Source organism: Brienomyrus brachyistius, chromosome 17 (assembly GCF_023856365.1).
Source record: "Brienomyrus brachyistius isolate T26 chromosome 17, BBRACH_0.4, whole genome shotgun sequence".
Taxonomy (NCBI): domain Eukaryota; kingdom Metazoa; phylum Chordata; class Actinopteri; order Osteoglossiformes; family Mormyridae; genus Brienomyrus; species Brienomyrus brachyistius.
In genome coordinates, this window is record NC_064549.1 from 17632821 (window position 1) to 17654289 (window position 21469).

Below are 21469 nucleotides of genomic sequence, written 5' to 3' on the forward strand. Positions count from 1 at the left end.
ATACTCAGAGACATGGCCAAGGTAAGAAAGGCTGAAAGACGACCACCACTGAACAAGACACACAAGCTGAAACGTCAAGACTGGGCCAAGAAATATCTCAAGACTGATTTTTCTAAGGTTTTATGGACTGATGAAATGAGAGTGAGTCTTGATGGGCCAGATGGATGGGCCCGTGGCTGGATTGGTAAAGGGCAGAGAGCTCCAGTCCGATTCAGACGCCAGCAAGGTGGAGGTGGAGTACTGGTTTGGGCTGGTATCATCAAAGATGAGCTTGTGGGGCCTTTTCGGGTTGAGGATGGAGTCAAGCTCAACTCCCAGTCCTACTGCCAGTTTCTGGAAGACACCTTCTTCAAGCAGTGGTACAGGAAGAAGTCTGCATCCTTCAAGAAAAACATGATTTTCATGCAGGACAATGCTCCATCACATGCGTCCAAGTACTCCACAGCGTGGCTGGCAAGAAAGGGTATAAAAGAAGAAAAACTAATGACATGGCCTCCTTGTTCACCTGATCTGAACCCCATTGAGAACCTGTGGTCCATCATCAAATGTGAGATTTACAAGGAGGGAAAACAGTACACCTCTCTGAACAGTGTCTGGGAGGCTGTGGTTGCTGCTGCACGCAATGTTGATGGTGAACAGATCAAAACACTGACAGAATCCATGGATGGCAGGCTTTTGAGTGTCCTTGCAAAGAAAGGTGGCTATATTGGTCACTGATTTGTTGTTTTGTTTTTGAATGTCAGAAATGTATATTTGTGAATGTGGAGATGTTATATTGGTTTCACTGGTAAAAATAAATAATTGAAATGGGTATATATTTGTTTTTTGTTAAGTTGCCTAATAATTATGCACACCTGATATAGGGTGTTGATGTCATTAGACCACACCCCTTCTCATTACAGAGATGCACATCACCTAATATGCTTAATTGGTAGTAGGCTTTCGAGCCTATACAGCTTGGAGTAAGACAACATGCATAAAGAGGATGATGTGGACAAAATACTCATTTGCCTAATAATTCTGCACTCCCTGTATTGCATTCATAAAACGTTCAGTACACCTTCATAATGTATTCATAAAACATCCATAAACATCATGCATGTACACCTTTACATCCTAACATCCTTTAACAGCTGTAATATAGTTGATTAATACATGATTATATGATTATACAATTATAATGTTTGTTATTATATAATATAATTATTATATAATAACAAACACTATATAATAATAACAAACATTATAATTGTATAATCATGTAATGTTTGTTATAAATGTGTATTAAAGCTGTTAAGGGATGTTAGGATGCTATGGTGTACTTGCATGCTTCTTATGAATGTTCTATGAATGCATTTTGAAGGTGCATTTAATGTAAAGCGTTACTGAATATATACATAAATAATAAATTTACACATGAACATTAAGACATGCAATTAACCACCTAACTGGTGGATAAAGATTAAAAAAATTTGCATATAAGTGGAACGTGCAATGAATGCACAAGTGAAGCTTCCAAAACGTGTCAACAAGGACTTAGAACATTCAGGTAACATACATTTATCTTTTACATTTCCAAAAGATCCATTCACTTCTAGAAATTGTACAGATTGGCGAGAATGGAACCAGTACAGATTAGATGGTCAGACCAAGTGACAGAGTTGTCCTGGGAATACAAAGTTGCCGTTCCAACAGTCCTCCTTTGTAGTTTGGTTAGTAAATAGATGTTCTTTCTGCCAATTGAATATGTTTTATATGAATTCACTTGCATATTATAAGTAGTTTGTACTGGTACAATATATTCTGTATTAACTCGTATTGTTTATACAACCTCAAGAACGTCGAGGGAACAAGCGTATCTGACTTTGTTGAGGCTTGCAGTATTTAGCGTAATCCATTTCAGTGAAGATGAGAGGCCACATTTACAAACAATTGTTTAATCAGAAGAGGTTTTCTCAGACATATGAAAGGGAATGCTTTAATTTTGTATACAATAAGCACACACCAGTGACATTAATCATACACAGATTAACACCCTTGTGGGGCAACTTATAGGCTTGACATTTGAGGAATGCAGTCTGATATTGTTTCACTTACAAAATGCTCATATCAAAAAGCATTCAGGGTTCATGGTTCTCATCTACTAAAAGTGCAATCAACGTGAGTACAGAACATCCCATCTGAAAGCCATGCCTGTAGGCCAGTTAAACTGGATCTATTTTGGTTCTGATCGGACTATGCCTTCAGAAATAACACATTTTATGCAGCAAGATAGATGTGGAGAGATTGAACGAGAGTAATATTTTTGCTGCAAATTCTGTTCCATGGTCACATCGCAATGGAACTTCACACCAAGTTTAGTACTGATGAAGTGAGAATCTTCCGTCGTCCAGCCCTTCGCAGATCCCCAAAACCATACCACCTATTTGGTGCTCAGAGTGTTGGTGGGAGTGCTGACATGCTAACAGATGAATGTGCATTTGTAGATCCTCTTCCTGCCTTGGTATTGGAGCTCCAGAAAGCCGCTAGCATGACATTCCCTTCTGGTGGCCTGCAGAGGACACCTTCTATCCTGCAAGATCTATTTCCCAGGATTCTTGTGTCCATCTGCCTCCACCCCATCTATATCCTTCTTGCTTTTATCCTTTCTGCAAAGAAACAGGTGAGGACACTAATTTCTTATAAATCTGCAAACAAATGTATCCATCCACTCTCCTCAACTGTTTATATACTGCTGTCAGCGTACTGCATTATCCATAGTGGCGGTCAAATGAAGCTTGATGAACCATTTGCTGTATTTTTTGACCCCACTACACGTGCTGTTGTTTTGCTTTGGAATATTTTTTGACCCCTTTTTTGAACAGAGAGCGCCATCTAGTGGGAGTGAGAAAATATAAGAAATGACTCATTAAGCTTCATTTGACCATCATATATTATCCAAATAACTGCAGTGCTTGAATAGAGCAATTATTAACTACAGATAGCTGAAAACCAACACTCACTGCACTACAGTTTTGCACAATAATATACTCAGGAACCTAAAATCTTTCAGTTTCCGTAGAGCTGGACATTTCTTTCTCTTTACTCATAATGAAGAAATATATTTAAAGGTATCAATGTAGCTTAATATGCAAGATCTGAACAATTGTTCTCTATCATTTCACAAAATATATTTCTTTGTCAGTCCTTACTCAATTTAAAGCATATTGTTTTAAAAAGCCACATAACACTAGTGATTACTTTCATAGTATAATATAACAAATATGAAACAAGTCAATAAATATACAAATATGAAACATACAAATCATCAATCTATGAAGAATCAAAAATGTGAAATAAAGAATATAACACTGTAAAAGCATACTTTGTTAATTCAAACTTCTTCTCTCTGTAGAACGTGCTCTGTTTGATCAGGTACAAAAGTATCAGGTCACAGAAGAAGGCACCCTGAAAAGTAAGTATTGTTTATGAGAAGAATGAATTTCCTTTGTTTAGGAGAGACTAAAAATTCCCTCAAGCCTCACTGGGAAACAGAATACAAGCCATACCTCAAAAGTAACAACCTGCTTTGTATGTCTTGGACAAGGTATTACTCATGTTCCACTGAGTTTAAAATTAAGTTTCAAAACCAGCAATACACTGTTAAACAGATTCTGAAGAAAAGCTATTAAACTGCTGGTGCCCACCCCTTATCAGCAAAAAAGGTGAAAATCTTCCCTTCACTGGCCAGGCATTCAGGGTGAGAATGTGAAATGACCAGGTACTGTGTCAGTGTTTACAGTGATCGCTAGAACATTTTTATGCATAATATTAATACTGAAGAAAACAATTTTGGAACCACGTTTTCCCTTGCCCGGACGCGGGTCACCGGGGCCCCCCCTGGAGCCAGGCCTGGGGGTGGGGCTTGATGGCGAGTGCCTGGTGGCCAGGCCTACACCCATGGGGCCTGGTCAGGCACATCCCGAACAAGGCACGTGGGTCCCCCCTCCAATGGGCTCACCACCCATGGGAGGGGCCATAGGGGTCGGGTGCGATGTGATCTGGGCGGCAGCCAAAGGCAGGGACCTTGGCGGTCCGATCCTCGGCTACAAAAGCTAGCTCTAGGGACATGGAATGTGACCTCTCTGGTGGGGAAGGAGCTTGAGCTGGTGCGCGAGGTTGTGAGGTTCCGACTAGATATAGTCGGGCTCACTTCGATGCACGGCTTGGGCTCAGGAACCAGTCACCTTGAGGGGGGTTGGACCCTCTTCCACTCTAAAGTTGCTCACGGGGAGAGGTGCCGGGCAGGATTGGGCTTGCTTATTGTCCCCTGGCTGAGCGCCTGTACATTGGGGTTTACCGCAGTGGGCAAGAGGGTAGCCTCCCTTCACCTTCGGGTGGGGGGATGGGTTCTGACTGTTATTTGCGCTTATGCGCCAAACGGCAGTTCAGAATACCCACCCTTTTTGGAGTCCTTGGAAGGGGTGTTGGAGAGCGCTCCTCCTGGGGACTCTCTTGTTTTACTGGGGGACTTCAATGCTCCCGTGGGCAATGACAGTGAGACCTGGAGGGGAGTGATTGGGAGGAACAGCCCCCCCGATCTGAACCGAGCGGTGTTTTGTTATTGGACTTCTGTGCTCGTCATGGATTGTCCATAATGAACACAATGTTCAAGCATAAGGGTGTCCATATGTGCACTTGGCACCAGGACACCCTAGGCCGCAGTTCGATGATCGACTTTGTAGTCGTGTCGTCGGACTTGCGGCTGCATGTCTTGGACACTCGGGTGAAGAGAGGGGCGGAGCTGTCAACCGATCACTACCTGGTGGTGGGTTGGCTCCGCTGGTGGGCGAGGAAGCCGGCCAGGCCTGGCAGGCCCAAGCGTATAGTGAGGGTCTGCTGGGAACATCTGGCGGAATCCCCTGTCAGGGAGAGTTTCAACTGCTACCTCCGGCAGAACTTCTCCCATATCCCGGGGGAGGCGGGGGACATTGAGTCCGAATGGGCCATGTTCCGCGCCTCCATTGTGGAGGCAGCTGACTGGAGCTGCGGCCGTAAGGTGGTCGGTGCCTGTCGCGGCGGCAATCCCCGAACCCGCTGGTGGACACCGGTGGTAAGGGATGCCGTCAAGCTGAAGAAGGAGTCCTATCTGGCCTTTTTGGCCTGTGGGACTCCAGACGCAGCTGACAGCTACCGGCAGGCCAAGCGGGATGTGGCTTTGGCGGTTGCTGAGGCAAAAACTCGGGTGTGGGAGGAGTTTGGCGAGGCCATGGAGAACGACTTCTGGACAGCTTCGAGGAGATTCTGGTCCACCATCCGGCGGCTCCGGGCGGGAAAGCGGTGCAGCATCAACACTATTTATGGTGGGGATGGTGCGCTGCTGACCTCAACTTTTGGGTCGGTGGAAGGAATACTTCGAAGACCTCCTCAATCCCACCGACACGCCTTCCGATATGGAAGCAGAGTGTGGGGACTTGGGGGTGGACTCGCCTATTTCTGGGGCGGAGGTCGCTGAGGTGGTCAAACAGCTCCTCGGTGGCCGGGCCCTGGGGATGGATGCGATTCGCCCGGAGTTCCTCAAGCCTCTGGATGCTGTGGGGCTGTCCTGGCTGATACGCATCTCCGGCATCGCGTGGACATCGGGGGCAGTGCCTCTGGCCTGGCAGACCGGGGTGGTGGTCCCCCTCTTTAAGAAGGGGGACCGGAGGGTGTGCTCCAACTACAGGAGGATCACACTCCTCAGCCTCCCTGGTAAGGTCTATTCGGGGGTCCTGGAGAGGAGGGTCCGCCGGATTGTCGAACCTCGGATTCAGGAGGAGCAGTGTGGTTTTCGCCCTGGCCGTGGAACAGTGGACCAGCTCTATACTCTCAGCAGGGTTTTGGAGGGTTCATGGGAGTTTGCCTGACCAGTCTACATGTGTTTTGTGGACTTCGAGAGGGCATTCGACTGTGTCCCTCGGGAAGTCCTGTGGGGAGTGCTCCGGGAGTATGGGGTACTGGGCTTCCTTTTAAGGGCGGTTCAGTCCCTGTATGGCCGGTGCCAGAGCCTGGTCCGCATGGGCGGCAATAAGTCGGACTTGTTCCCAGTGAGGGTTGGACTCGGTCAGGGATGCCCTTTGTCACTGATTCTGTTTATAGCTTTAATGGACAGAATTTCTAGGCACAGCCAGGGCGTTGAGGGTGTCCAGTTTGGTGACCTCAGGACTCGGTCTCTGCTTTTTGCAGATGATGTGGTTTTGTTGGCCTCATCGGACCGTGACCTTCGGCTCTCACTGGAGCAGTTCGCAGCAGAGTGTGAAGCGGCTGGGATGAGAATCAGCACCTCCAAATCTGAGACCATGGTTCTCAGCCGGAAAAGGGTAGAATGCTCTCTCCGGGTTGGGGATGGGGTCCTCCCCCAAGTGGAGGAGTTTAAGTATCTCGGGATCTTGTGCACGAGTGGGGGAACGATGGAACGGGAGGTCGACAGGCGGATCAGTGCGGCGTCAGCAGTCATGCGGGCGCTACATCGGTCTGTCATGGTGAAGAGAGAGCTGAGCCAAAAGGCAAAGCTCTCGATTTACCAGTCAATCTACGTTCCTACCCTCACCTATGGTCATGAGCTATGGGTAGTGACCGAAAGAACGAGATTGCGGGTGCGAAATGAGTTTCCTCCGCAGGGTGGCTGGGCTCTCCCTTAGAGATAGGGTGAGGAGCTCAGTCATTCGGGAGGGACTCAGAGTAGAGCCGCTGCTCCTCCGCATCGAGAGGAGCCAGATGAGGTGGCTCGGGCATCTGATTAGGATGCCTCCGGGACGCCTCCCTGGTGAGGTCTTCCGGGCATGTCCCACTGGGAGGAGACCCCGGGGAAGACCCAGGACACGCTGGAGAGACTATGTCTCCCGGCTGGCCTGGGAACGCCTCGGGATCCCCCCAGAAGAGCTGGATGAAGTGGCCGGGGAGAGGGAAGTCTGGGCTTCCCTGCTGAGACTGCTGCCCCCGCGACCCGACCCCGGATTAAGAGGAAGATGATGGATGGATGGATGGATGGATGGATGGAATATTAATACTTACAGCTCCCATTAAAGCAAGACCTGAGCCAATATTAATTATTGTAGGGATGATGTTAAACTTTCCAGCCTGAAAATAGAACAGACAATTACTGTAAACAAGGTAATCGAATGCAAAGTTTCACAATGTGTCATGGTGAGCAAGTTATGCGTACCTTTCCATAAACCAAGATGTCAAAGCGGATTCCATACACTTTAACCAGTGTTCGGTACGTCTTCCCAGCTGGATTTTTGAAATACTTAGCAAATCTTGGTAAGAACAGTGTAATGATATATTTCAATGACCATAAGAATTAAAAATTTCACAGTAGGTATACTTGCCCCCTGTCTGAGACCAAGTGAAACTGGTTGGCAAGTCAGCACCCTGCAGAAGTCGGTACCCTAGGCAGCTGCTTATGTTGCCTGTAAGATTGACCGGCCCGGTGACTTTATATATTTCTACAATTCATGAGAATACTGTACCTGAAATTGTAGCCAGATGAGACTGAGCTGGAGGCAGAGATGACATCCAACCGAGCAAAGCTATAGTAGGGGTTACACTGGGAGTAATCCCGGTCCAGGTCACAGTTCCACTCAATCATAATGCCAATCGACCCACCCTAAAGGAAGGCAATCATAATCACAACAGATCATATCACCAATTACAGGACACTTTTCCCCTTCAAAGTTACAACAATTTCTTAATGGAGACATTTTTGAGGGAAACCTTATTCTTACCCTAGTATGGTACATAATGCATGAGGGAATACATTGTGTGTGTTAGTTAAGATAAGGACATTTCCAAGACTGCACACACACTAAACAAACAAACCTGTATATTATTTTCCCTGAGCAGCATGGAAATCCATAGTTAAAATCAATCTTCAGAAAATGAGTCTTCTGGCCTATTTGCAAATTTTCTCATGGCAATAGTATATGACTTACCATAACAGCCATTTTCTGGAAATTGTGTCCTGCCCAACTAACTATGTCCCCTAGGCGGAAAATTGGGCAATATGGGTGCTGGATTTTGTCATAGGAACATTTCTTTAGGTACTGGTCATCATTAGTTTCCAGTACATTTGATCTGAGAACAAAGCAAAGGAGAGTGGAATCCAATTAAAATCTCAATAATTTTATGGCCAGCAATAAACTGTTCGTACACTTAAGGTCTATGCTTTTGTTTGAAATTGTATTCTGAAAACACAATGAGTCATTTGATATATGGTCTCCCCCATTTCCACAGTTTCAGTATCTGCAGTTTAAGTCCGTTTACCATGATTAGAAAAAAAAATGTAAAACAGTATGTTGTTTATCAAGCATTCATCAAACTTTATGATATTTAAGTACGTGAAAATCGCGTTATATTTGGGGTCCGCAGATGGTTCGCTATTACCTGCGGTTTTGGCTATCTACGGTAGGTCTTGGAACGTATCACCCGCGGATACAGGAGGACTACCGTAAACTTCTCTGAAGGTCCCATCCATTCAAATTAGTCCATGATAGGTCAAGTGTAATAGTTTTAAATTTTAATTGCTTCATGACCATGACAAGGATAAGTCCTCAAAAGACCGATGATGATTTAGATATGAATAACTAGATAGATTTTAGCTTTGGTGACAAAAGTCATAAGAATCTAAGCACGGAAAGTACTTATTACTTAAGCATCTGTCATAATCATAAAGACTTTTTTGTAGTTTTTATTTTATTCAACAACAGAAATTGTACAGCTAATAACCAGCTAACATGCTAGCAGCTAACATGACGTCTTCTCTGGGTATCTTCCTGCTTCATAATTCTAGAGCAGAAAGGTAAGTAATTTAATTAATTCCAGTCTTAATGTAATCTGTGGAACACTGGAACAGCACAAAGCACTTACTTTGAAAATCCAAACTTAGGAAACTGGATGAAATTTTTTATATAGATGGTGAAGTTTTCAGCTCGTCCCAACACTGGTTCTCTAAAGAAAAACATTAATAAAGGTGTTATGTCCATTGTAAAAACTTTTATACCTGTTATTGCTGGATCATAATTTGCAGTAATCTAAATGGTAGAGAATCTGCTTCTGTTGAGGGACACACAAAGAATTATACCACAGACCAATTTCACAAAGGTACTGTGAGGGTGCAGTGTTCATGTTTAGGTGTTGAGAGTGGTACTTACCGTGGTTGACGGCCCCTCTCAACTGGACACCAACTATATATCTCACATGTGCCAGTGGAGTTTCTGTCCTTCTTCAGGCACCGGCCACTCTTAATTCCTGCCAGACAGAACAATTTTCAGATTGAGTGTTAACACGATACTCACAGCTCATTACCATTTGTGTGTTTTTCCTGTGTTAGGTAAATTCATGAAGCAGTGGTTGCCAATGCAGTGACTGCAAGCTACTAGTAGCTTGCAGTTACTAAGTATCCTACATTATATTGACAAATCGATATTTTTTTGCATTCCATGAGTATGATTTCGTCTCAGATGATAAGTGCTGCAGTCATGGTGTGGCACGGAGTGGTCATGAAAGGATAATGAATTACAGGCCCATCCTCTGGTACCTCCCCAAATATTTTTCTTTGTAAAAGTAGCTCTCACTGTAAAAAAAAAGGTTGGAGACTCCAAGTACAAAGTATACACTGGTCAGCCATAACATTAAAACCACTGACAGGTGAAATGGATAAAACTGATTATCTCGTTACAATGACACCTACTTTATATGGACAAAAGTAATGGAACAGAACCTATTAATTGCTGAAATGAGGTGTTTCATACAGACTCAATGCCACAGGTGAATAAAATAAAACACCTAGCCATGCAGTCAGGTTTACAAACATCTGTGAAAGAATGTTTTGTTCCGATGAGCTCAGGGACTTCAAGTGTGGTTCTGTCATAAAATGCCACCTTTACGTTAAGTTAGTTTGTGAAAATTACTCCCCTCTAGATAATCCATGGTCAATTGTAAGTAGTGTTACTGCAAAACAAAGTGTTTAGGAATGAGAGAAACTCAGCCACAAAGTGGCAGATCACATAAAGTAACAGAGCGGGATCGCCAAGTGCTGAGGCACACATTGTGAAAAGAGAAAGAACATGCTACTCTGTTGTTTGGTATAATTGTGTGCACCACACTGAACATGGACCAAAGAAAGCAAATGAGTGTCTGAGGAGCTCAGCAGAATGATTATTGATGACCACGCTAAAAGTAAAGGCTATAAGACAAGCAGCTTCATGTTGCTGTTACAGTTGGCAATATTATTAAAAAGGATAGGATTCATGGGACTGTAGCCAACCTCCCAGAATGTGACCCCACAGAATAGCTACTGTTGCACAAATTGCTGAAAAAGTTAATGCTGGCTATGATAGAAAGGTGTCAGAAAGTAGAGTGCATCGCAGCTTGCTGTGTATTCGGCTGAATTACCGCAGACCGGTCAGAGTGCCCACGCTGACCTCTGTCCACCACTGAAAGTATCTACAATGGGCACTTTAGTGTCAGAACTGGACCAAAGAGCAATGGAAAAAGTTGGCCTGGTCTGATGAGTCATATTCTTTGTTATGTCATGTGGACAGCCAGGTATATGTGCGTCATTTACCTATCTAGGGAAGAAATGGCACCAGGGGGATATGCAATATGGGAAGAAGGCAAGCCAGCAGAGGCAGGGTGACATTCTGGACAATGCTCTGCTGGGAAGCCTTGGGTCCTGACATTCATACAGATGTATCTTTGACACATACCACCTAACATTACTGCAGACCGAATACACCCCTCCATGGCAACGGAATTCCCCAATGGCTGTGGCTTCTTTCAGCAGGATAATGCACCATGCAAGAATTGTTCAGGAACAGATTGAGGAACATGAAATATAGTATCAAGGTATTGACTTGGCCTCCAGATCTCAATCCGAATAAGCATCTGTGGGATGTGCTGGACAAACAACAGGCCCTGCCTCTTACAGGACTTAAAGGATCTGTTGCTGATGTATTGGTGCCAGATACCACAGGACACCTTCAGAGGTCTTGGAAAGACAACCTCTTGATGCATCAAGTTGTTCTGGTGGCACAACGGGGACCTACACAGTATCAGGCAGATGATTTTAATGTTATGGCTAATCGGTATATAAAATGAAAATAACATAAATGTGTATGAACTTATTTATAATTTGCAGTGGCATTTGTATTCAGACTTTGTATTTCAGGTACAAGCATGTTCCTGTATCAGTAATTCATTCAAAGAAATATCTCTGTTGTTCACTAATTGTTACCATGCCCAGCCACCACCATCTCTCCTTCTGCACAGTCTATATTCTCAGTACAGCGGCCATCTGGGACCCTGGAACTCTATAAAAACAAACATATCCATGTTATTGATCAGTTACAGTTTGATTTGCTTTAAAGGCTAGTTAGTTTCAACACAGTTTTCTGAGTGAAATGGCTTATAAACATCCTACGACACTGTACTATGTCTTGTTTAAAGCTGAACAGTGATTTTACTGCATGCCAATAACTCACAAAAGATTCATCAGGAAAATAAAACAGTTTACACTTGAGATCACTTTTGTATATATAGATTCTTGTCCAGGGTGGAAAATATGCTGGAATTGTGCCCAGCTACCTTAGGATTATAGCCCCATGTAAGGAAAGATTTCGTCAGCTGGCATGGTCTAAAAGTCATACCCAGAAAGAGACCTTTCTGTAAGGCAAGTTTCTGTGGCAATTTCTTGACCAGGAAACAATGATGTAGGCTCTCCTACCACTTCACCTACATGCAAACTTTGTGGTCTCATGGTCCATTCTTAGCTAGGGTGCCAGTAAATTAACTTTAGCATTGTTATATCCAGAAAGATTTCAATATTCTTCAATGTTTTAACTTTACCTTTACTTCAACCACTAAAAACAGCAACTGACTTAAAAGAGTGGGGAATACAGTTCTTGCAATAAGAACATCAATGCTTTTTCAACATTAAATTACCAGTGCTGGGAGAACGCAGTGAAGGGGCATTGCAATTTTTGTTTATATTTTTCAGAATTAAGAAATGCTTTAAAGAGACAACTATGAAAATGTGATGAATAATAGTATGAATAGTGAATGTAGTTTCAGAAGTGCCTCTTTAAGTGCTTCCTTAAGATAATTTCAGTTGCATTTAATGAAAAGTAAAATGTTGGCCAACACAGAGATGATGAGGACGGCAACACTCTCTTTTATTACATCTCCATTTTGGCACACTGAATGCTCATGTAGCTTTGTAGGCTAGCGCTTGAAAGTATCTCATAATCTTTATACTGACTTTTTGCTATTCATTACGGAGTCATTGCTGATCTAGTCGACTTTTGGAACAGTAGCCAACCATCCATCCATACATCTATAAATCTTATACACTACAGGGTTGCGGTGGGCCTGGAGTCTATCCCAGGAAGAACAGAACACAAAACAGGGAACACACTGAATGGCATGTGAGTCCATAGCAGGTACACACTCACTATCAGACCCTCTTAGTAAGGAATCATGCTTTTGGATTGTTTGCAAACACAGGAAGAACACGCAGTGTGATTGACATTAATGAAGACCACTGCCAGTATCGCATAAAGAATAGATTTTAACTGATATTTAACCAAAACTTTCACAGCTACAACTAACTAATGCAGTCTACTTCAGTGAGTACTAAACACTGATTGTAAAGAGAGATTTACTGTTATGCTTCAAAGAACGGGTCACCAAATCTGCCAGACATTGCCAAACTACTGTTCAACCTCTCTTACCTCAGCACAGTATCCAAGCACCTGTTTTGGTGTCTCAATAAAGTTTGTAATGATGAAAAAGACCTTCTCCCCCTGGAAACACACACAGTAATATTTCTTTCAAACACTACTACTTTTATAAATTTCTTTTAAATAAGAAAAACCACCGAGTTATAGAAAAGAAGAAATTACCCGTGAATGTTCTTGTTCACAGCAGCTAAACAATAAGCTCATAAGGTCTGTTAAATCAAAAATTTTTGTGTCAAAAAGTAGAATTCTAAATTAACTTACAAGTAGCTGACTCTTTGCTGACAAGACAGAAATATGTGACCAATATAATTTATAAAAGTTAGCAGGCAATAAAATATTACACTGTCCATTCTAGATTTAATGTCAATAAATAAAAATGTTAAATTCAAGATAGCGCCCCCTGCTGCAGATCTTTCTTCTGTTTCTGTGTTCACTGCTTTTTACTTAACTAAGAAGTCCCAGCCACTTTACTCTGCATATTCCCAAACAATATAGGTATATATTTATGCATATTCTATGTACGTATGCATACAATATATGCATATTTTTACATATATTTAATACAAGTTTTACATTGTTAGGTACTCCTATTTTTTCTTGAATGGTTTTATCTGTGGTGGATATGTATGTTTTATATTTATATCTAATGTACTATTGTTTTTTTTCTTGTTTGCAGCATCTGTGGGAGTGAACAAACTAAGAATTTTATTGTGTATTCCATACATATGACAATAAACTACCTGAATCTTTGTCGTAAAGAAAGTATTGTGTGCTCTATATGAATTCATTAAACTATTACAAGGAACATATTTTGATATTGTCAAGCTGCAATATGTATATGCTATAACAAAAAGGAACTTAAGTCATACACTTACCTGGGGGGGAATGACGTAATCTTCTGGCCCCCACATATGTACTCCCGTTTCTGTGGTATTGGTGAGTATCACACCCTTAAGTTTAGTGATCACTGAGCTCTGGATAGATTCCTCCACTTCCTGGTAGCCTTTCTTTGTCAGGAAGACCCACCTGTACAGGTGTACTGGATATAAAACTTCCAGATATCCATGTACAGCACCAATCAAAAGTCTGGATGCACTTTCTAAAAATAATTTTTCAATGCGATAATGACCCTAAGCACACCTCAAAGTACAAGAGTGTAAATACTGTTATCTGGTGAACAAGGAAAGAGATTGAGTACTGTGACAGATGACCTGCCCCCCACAATTCCCTGACCTAATATGACCTTGTACAGCTGGTTCGGGGTGAGCAGGGGGGTTTCTAGCTATTGAAAAGATCAGGGGTAAGTGGAGTTTACCTGGGGCTTGTCTTTTTTTGTTTTTGAAGAAAAATGGGCATCAGGGTTAAAATACTCTGGGCTATAGCCCCGACTGATCGGGCCTAACAACGCCCATGTCGATGAATAAGAGTAAAGTAGCCAACTTATGCCCAGAACTTGTGGAAACTCCTCCAGCACTGTTGGAGAAACATTCCAGCTAGGTCACTAAATCTGGAAGCTGGTTGAAAGAATGCCGAGTCTGCAGTGCTGTCATAAAAGTGAAACGGGGTTATTTTGAAGAGTGTAAAATTTGAGAAATATTTGTTCTGTTGATCATTGCAATAGGCCTATTTCATATATATTATAGACCTTTTACTATAAGGCGAATAACATTAAACGTGTGTCCAAACTTTTGACTGGCACTATATAAAATCTCATATTTCTCTCAGAAATGCCTTTGTACATGAATAGTTTGAGAATAAATTAAAATCTTTAAATTCATACCAGTATTACTACATTGAGGATTTTATCTGTTAAGTTAGCCATTTTGTAAACAGAATAGTTTCTCATTAATTTAATGAGACACCAATGAAACACAAATTCTAACTAAAATTGTGGACAAAGGAAGTGTTATAAATTATCTTTAAGTGTGCTGATATAAGGAAGATTTCATGTAATAAACTTAACTTAATCAAGGGCTCCTATTACAATAAAAAGCTGCTCCATGAGCTCGATAAAAATAAAAGCTACCAGACAGCTCTGAGGAGAGTATGCCATTCTGAGTATGCACCAGTTTGCATACGTACACGGCTTTACATAAGCTTACTTTAAAGGGCAAATGAAATCAGCTTTTATTTCGATAATGAATTGTTCAGGTTTTCTTTTCCTGTTTATTTTTTTGGGACTCTCTCAAAAATGAATCCCGATAAATAAGCAAGCTGAGGCATACTACCGATACGCCTCCATTAAAGTAGTAAACCTTACAATTTCTTGGATATATTACTCACGTCATAATTGCCAAGTAACTCAACATGCCTGTTACAAGACACAGGAATCATTGACAAGTATATTGCATGGATTGTATACGGCAAAAAAAACAATGGTACAAAGCGAAAAACAGACAGCTTACCAGACGATATACGCCAGGATTGCTAGCTGCACAAATCTATACAGGACGCCGACTTTCTTGTTTTTTGCAATTACGTATTTTTCCGTTTTATAATCAAATACTGAGAGGAAATGCCCCCGCCAGCCGGTCCCAGCCATTCCTGTTAACGGCCGCCTATCGCTAAGTAAAACTGCGTGGGGAAGTGTTTAAACCTACAGGAGAAGTGGTGCGCTCCTGTTATAATATTATACATATTACTGTTAAATGCGGTTAAAACTGCAATTAACTGTGTTTAGTTATCATATCAACTGTAATTAAACTTGATTCTTGTTTTGTAGATCATAAAATTCTGTACAAACTTGTAAATGATAAATATTAAATTTGTTTAATCCATCAATCCTTTGTCAAACCTCTTATTCCCACCGGAGTAAATGTCTGGTAATATCTAATAAAGGTAAAAATTTGAATGAGGTGATGTAACAGTATAACTAAGTGGAATATAAATAATCCGACATTTATACAAACGTGCGAACAGCTGCGACGTCTCACGTTACAACAGTATTAGTCTCTGTTGCATTTCTATCTTAACCCCGTGTCATGTAATATATAAAAATAGAAATATGACACACGCATACACATTAATATATATTTATTTATCTATCAATAAAGTTCATCATATATATCAGGTTTGTAAAATGGGAGAAATAAAGTTTACATTACAAGTTTCTGTTTCGACTAGAGGTAAGTACGGAGAGAAGATCCATAGGGTGAAGTAAGAAGAGCAGGGAGTTAATTCCTGAGTGCTGCAATGAGTTACTGACCACCACTATAACAGTTCCACCCTTGAGTGAAGCCATGGTCTCAGTGGCCTTACATGCCCCAGCAGGCACACTGATGGTCGCTTATTTCAGTGGCTATATGGAGCCAAATGTGCCAAACACAACAAGGACAGGTGGTAGCCCATACAGTGTCCACTGTGAGTGATGGTGTCACGCTGGCCCATGTGCTCAACCCTACCGGTGCACTCATTACATTAAAGCAGGGGTTACACATGGGGGAGTTGTATCCTATCGAGGACTCTGATATTGCGTCTCCCTCCAAGACTGGGAAGGAGGAGATTGGGGTTTTTTCACCCCGGGTGCTTCCAATCACATTAGATGAGTCTCCTGTTACAGTGCAGGAACGAGCAGAGCTATTGGCCCTGCTGTTCAAGTTCAAAGATGTATTCATCCTTTATAAACTGAATATGGGCCGGTGTACACTTGTAAAGCACTCTATAAGGATGGGTTATCACCCCCCAATCAAACAGCGTGCCTATCGCTCCTCTCTGGAGAAATCAGCAGAAATCAATGATGAGTTGGTTGGACTGTTAGCGGATGGAGTCATTGAGGAGAACTGGAGTCCTTGAGCATCACCAGTAGTGCTTGTTAAAAAGAAAGAGGTTGAGTGGAGGTTCTGTGCGGACTATCGTAAGCTGAATGCCGTGACAGTCAAGGACTCCCATCCCTTTCCCAATTTAGATGACAGCCTTATCGCATTAGCTGGATGAACTTGATTCACCACTCTTGACTTTTCTAATGGCTGCTGGTGGAAGTGGCTGAGGAGGATAGGGAAAAGACAGCCTTTGTGACAGGGAGGGGCCTATATGAGGAGCAAGCCATGCCCATGGACCTGACCAATTCACCGGCTATCGTTCAGCAGATGATGAAGCTGGTGCTAAGGAGTCTGCCGTGGCACATCTGCATGGTGTATCTGAATGATATTTTGGTCTACAGCCACATTGATGGCCTCATTCCAAACCCAAGGAACACAGACAAAGTACGGTCCAGGCCCACCCTTCATACCCCGTCTGAGGTCCGATCATTTGTGGGCCTTTACTCATACTATAGGCAGTTTGTTAAGAACCTTTCACAACATGCTGCACCTTTGAATCACTTGAGAGGTAAAAACATGCCCTTTGAATGGACTGCAACTGAGGTGGCCTTTTCCTACCTCAAGCAGGCTCTTATTTTAAAAGTTAATTTCTAAGGTTGTTATCTCTGACCCTATCGGATACTTTGAAAAGTTCAGTTTCAATGCAAGTCTTTAGTATTTTATTGTACTTGGCATTTTATTATATTAACTATACGTTAATTAAATCAACGTGAGTGAATGGTGTGTGAGTGTGCCCTGTGATGGGCTGGCCCCCCATCCTGGGTTGTTCCCTGCCTCGTGCCCATTGCTTCCGGGATAGGCTCCGGACCCCCCGCGACCCTGTAGGATAAGCGGTTTGGAAAATGGATGGATGGATGGATAATTAAATCAAGTCAAAGTTAAATAAGCTATATAAATATATTGCATTGAGAGTAAAGGACAGAGTCATAGTGAGCTAGTTAATTATGGGGCCAGCTCAGTTTTGTGTTTGCAAGATGTTTGCCCTTCTGGAAGCTTGCATCCAGTCGGACTTCATCTGTGAGTGATGTAAGTTAGTGGACTCACTCATGGTCAAGGTTCGGGACCTCAAGGAGCAACTGGCTCTCATCCAACACAACAATGAGTTGATAATACGATAATACGAGAGATAATACGCTTTTTAGGGAGACTGTGTGTATGTCACAAGGGGGGGGGGGGGAGAATGATGAACAGGTAGGTCAAGAGAGCTGGGTGAACGTAGGTCATAGACGTAGAAAAGAGCGTATACAGATCACAGAGGCGGTATCACCGGAAGTAACGGTGGTCTCACCGCTTTCAGGTGCTTCCAACCTTAGAGCTGGAACAGACTGGGGAGGCAGGTGGGTCCTTGGGCACCAAGGAGCCTCCTACACCCAGGAGGAGGGAGGTGGTGGTAGTAGGGCATTCAATTATTAGAGGTGGTGTATGTTGGCACCAATGACATAGGAAAGGGTAGGAGGGCTGTTCTGCAGGATAAATTTATGGAAGTTGCGGATAAGCTTAGAAGCAGAACATCCATGGTGGTATTCTCTGGAATACTTCCCATGCCACATGAAAGCCAGGCTAAGTTAGCTGAGATAAGGGGATTAAATGCGTGGCTAAAATGGTGGTGTAGGGAAGATGGGTTTAGGTTTATGGGGCACTGAAAGACCTTTTGGAACAGGTGGGACCTGTTCAAGCCAGATGGGTTGCATCTAAACCAGAGGGGAACCAGTGTGTTGGGGTGGCGTATGTGTAGAGTTGAGGAACGTTTAAACTAGGATCTGGGGGGGCAGGGAGGTTAGTTAAGAATATAGGTGGGGAGAGACAGAAAGCCCTAATAAATATTAAAAGTGGGCACTGTAAAAGACCTACCCTTTGCGGTCTGTATTTAAATGCTAGGAGTATTAGGAACAAAATTCATGATTTAGAGGCTTTAATATCATCAGACACTTACAACATTATAGGAATAACTGAAACATGAATGAGTGAATGGATGGTGAAGAATTTAATATGGATGGTTATACGTGTAATATGGATGTATAGACCGGACAGGCAAGAAGGGAGGTGGTGTTGCAGGATACGTAAAGCTGTATGGATAAAAGTAGATGCTAAAAACTCAAATGGCCTAATTGTCGGTGTTTGTTATAGAGCATCTAATGTAGCTGCAGAGGAAAGCAGAATGTTATATTACATTATATCATATATATGATATACCCGGGTCCCAGAGGTGTGAGGCAACAGTGCTAACCACTGCACCACCATGCCGCCCCCATATATATATATATATATATATATATATATATATATATATATATATATATATATATATATATATATATATATATATATATATATATATATATATATATATATATATATATATATATATATATATATATATATATATATATATATATATATATATATATATATATGGTAAGATCGCCGCCTTTCACACGGGAGACCGGGGTTCGAATCCCGGTTGTGGCCTACCTCCAGTAGGGGTCCTTAGGCAAGACCTCCTCACGCTATACTGTGCCTACCTCAAATATGAGAGACAAACATACGAATAGAGTCACGCCGGCTCAGACGTCGCCCGGATTAACAAGGTCTGCGCCAGATGTTGAGGAACCAGGACAATCTGACGATAAGTGGGCTACTGGAACAAGAACAAGACATGCATGGACAAGAGATGAGAACAAGGGACTGTTGGAATGCTACTATACAAGTAACCCCAGTGAAAGAGGTTACATGAAGCGGATGTGGGACCTATGGATTCTTCGACACCCCACATCAAGACTAACACCAAAACAACTAGTAGCTCAATGTTCCAACATCCGCAAGAAACAACTGCTATCACAACTAGAGATTGATGAGGTACAACACGAATGCTACGACAAGGGGGAGCCAGGACGACAGGTCAGGGGGGAGATATCATCATCATCATCATCCCCACATTCCGAGATTGGGTACCAAGCCCCAAGAACTACAAGCCCTAGTAGGCTGAATACAAGAGCAGCTGACCTGAGAAATAAGATCATGGCTAAGCTGGAAACCTGGACCCTCCGACACCGATTACCAAGAATGCGTGAAGTACCCTCAGAAGGTCTACTAGAAGATGTGAATGCAGCACTACGGACAATCCCTACTACAACCATCACTGACACCAACCAGCTGATCTACACCACAGCAACAGTGATCCTTGAGGTGCTTGGCTATAAGATGAACAACAGCCGCAAGGAGCAGTATCCCCCATGGAAGAGAAGGTTAGAGGCTAAAATCAAGGCAGCACGGAGGGAAGTTAGCCAGCTATCGGAATTACAGAAAGGTGTGATGAAAAAAGAGGTACCTAAGAAGTATAACAAGCTGTCCATAGCTGAGGCCTTAGAAACTGCCAAGCAAAGACTCACAGCCTTGGCTACCCGTCTGAAGAGGTACACCAGAGATATAGAAGACAGGAGAATAAACCGGACCTTCTCCACTGAACCATCCAAGGTGTACTCTCAGTGGCAGGGTAATAGCATGAAGATAGACCCACCAAGGCTGGAGACTAAGCAATACTGGAAGAGCATATGGGAGAAAGAGGCATCACATAACAACAATGCACAGTGGCTTGTGGAACTAAGAGCAGACCACAGCAACCTCCCTGAACAAGCCCCAGTAACCATCACATTGGCAGACATCCAAGAAAGAGTCTCAAACATGAAGAACTGGACAGCACCAGGTCCTGACATGATCCACGCCTACTGGCTAAAGAAGTTAACTGCACTCCATGAGCGCCTGGCAGCACAGATGAACCAGCTGCACTGTAAAAAGTGATCTGGGGTTTTAGTCAGATGGGCTAGTGTAATCATGCTGAGTGAACTCATTGCTCATTGTGACTAAGTAAGATCAGTTAGAACAACTCCAACTCACAAAAATACTCATGAACTCAAAATATTTCGTTCAATTAACTGCAAAAAATGCGTCGCAATCCGCATTTTACATAACACGCATGCGCACTAATGTTGCGCCAGGGTCACATGACACACAAAGCCCGATGAAGAAATTGCCCGCCATTTCGTCAAAATTGGAACCACAATGCTGTTAACAAGCAAGTACCTGGACACAGTTTATTAGGCAACATAGTTAATTAATAAACTATTCTGTCTTACACGGCCAGTTACCATAACCTTTTATCCATATTTTATATTTAGTTCGTTGTGGTTATTGGACATAGATTAGCATCTTAGGTAGCTCTGGCTAGCCGTTGGTTGGATTTTTTATGATGATGTGATAATTTGGCTAACTTTTAACATGCCGCGTTTTATTTTTAGTATAAGGTTAAGGGTGAGTGGATACGCGTATATTATAGCAAACTGATCTCGCTTCAAGCGAAAATCCGTTTCAATCACTGGAGTGTTTTAATGTAAACTGCGTTCAATCATGCATGTATGTGTAGCAGAGAAGTTGTTAAATCTTCAATATTTATATAGCTCATAAATCATTTCACCAATAACGGGATAACTATAAGGAAGAGATTATTTAACAATCTTGTTTTGTTGAAGATCCTATTCAATGTACGTAGGTTGTGCTTTTTTTTGTTCGCATTATTGGAAGCTCTTGTGAATTTTGTTTTTTGTCGCCATGCTTACTTAAAACGGCAAGTTTTACCCTCTGAGGAGAGGTAGGTGGCTTGTTCTATGTTCCTGAAATATTTATTAGTTATATATACTGAAACGAGTTTAATCATATGTGATTCAAGCGGTTGTGGGTTAACATGTAATCTCCTTCCTCTATAGTGCCTTCTTGAAGATTTCATTCAGCACAAAGTAGGGTAGCCTGAAAAGAGAAGACCGTCTACAAAGGCAAGGGCAATGTTGAGTATTGTTTCTGGACAGCTTGCTGGAATGTAAATATTACTGTCACTTATAT

The 21469-nt window shown here is 42.4% G+C and overlaps 1 protein-coding gene across 3 annotated transcripts; it reads right to left on the minus strand.

Moving 5' to 3' along the window:
* Positions 1–1962: 1962 nt before the first annotated feature.
* LOC125711694 (P2X purinoceptor 5-like) lies at positions 1963–15515 on the minus strand. 3 transcript variants are annotated; one of them, XM_048980899.1, is made up of 12 exons: positions 15164–15515; positions 13634–13784; positions 12750–12821; positions 11255–11330; positions 9171–9267; positions 8887–8967; positions 7953–8094; positions 7491–7627; positions 7184–7277; positions 7033–7098; positions 3365–3447; positions 1963–2671 (listed from the first exon to the last, which is right to left on the minus strand). In XM_048980899.1, exons 1-12 carry the CDS (start codon positions 15298–15300, stop codon positions 2623–2625), a joined length of 1185 nt encoding a protein of 394 aa, XP_048836856.1. In that variant the 5' UTR covers positions 15301–15515; the 3' UTR covers positions 1963–2622. The 3 variants fall into 3 exon arrangements, 2 of the variants coding, with proteins under 2 accessions (XP_048836856.1, XP_048836855.1); XM_048980898.1 differs by having other exon boundaries at positions 1963–2648; positions 15164–15508; XR_007383087.1 differs by lacking the exon at positions 1963–2671 and having other exon boundaries at positions 3400–3447; positions 4441–7098; positions 15164–15510.
* Positions 15516–21469: the final 5954 nt, after the last annotated feature.

Coding starts and splice junctions, on each gene's coding strand:
- LOC125711694 (XM_048980898.1), bottom strand. CDS start 15,300: ATGGCTGGGACCGGCTGGCGGGGGCATTTCCTCTCAGTATTTGATTAT. Junction 7,278..7,490: donor TCATCTGGCTACAATTTCAG/GTACAGTATTCT, acceptor GTTCTTACCAAG/ATTTGCTAAGTATTTCAAAA. Junction 2,649..3,364: donor AAGAAGTTTGAATTAACAAA/GTATGCTTTTAC, acceptor GTTTCTTTGCAG/AAAGGATAAAAGCAAGAAGG.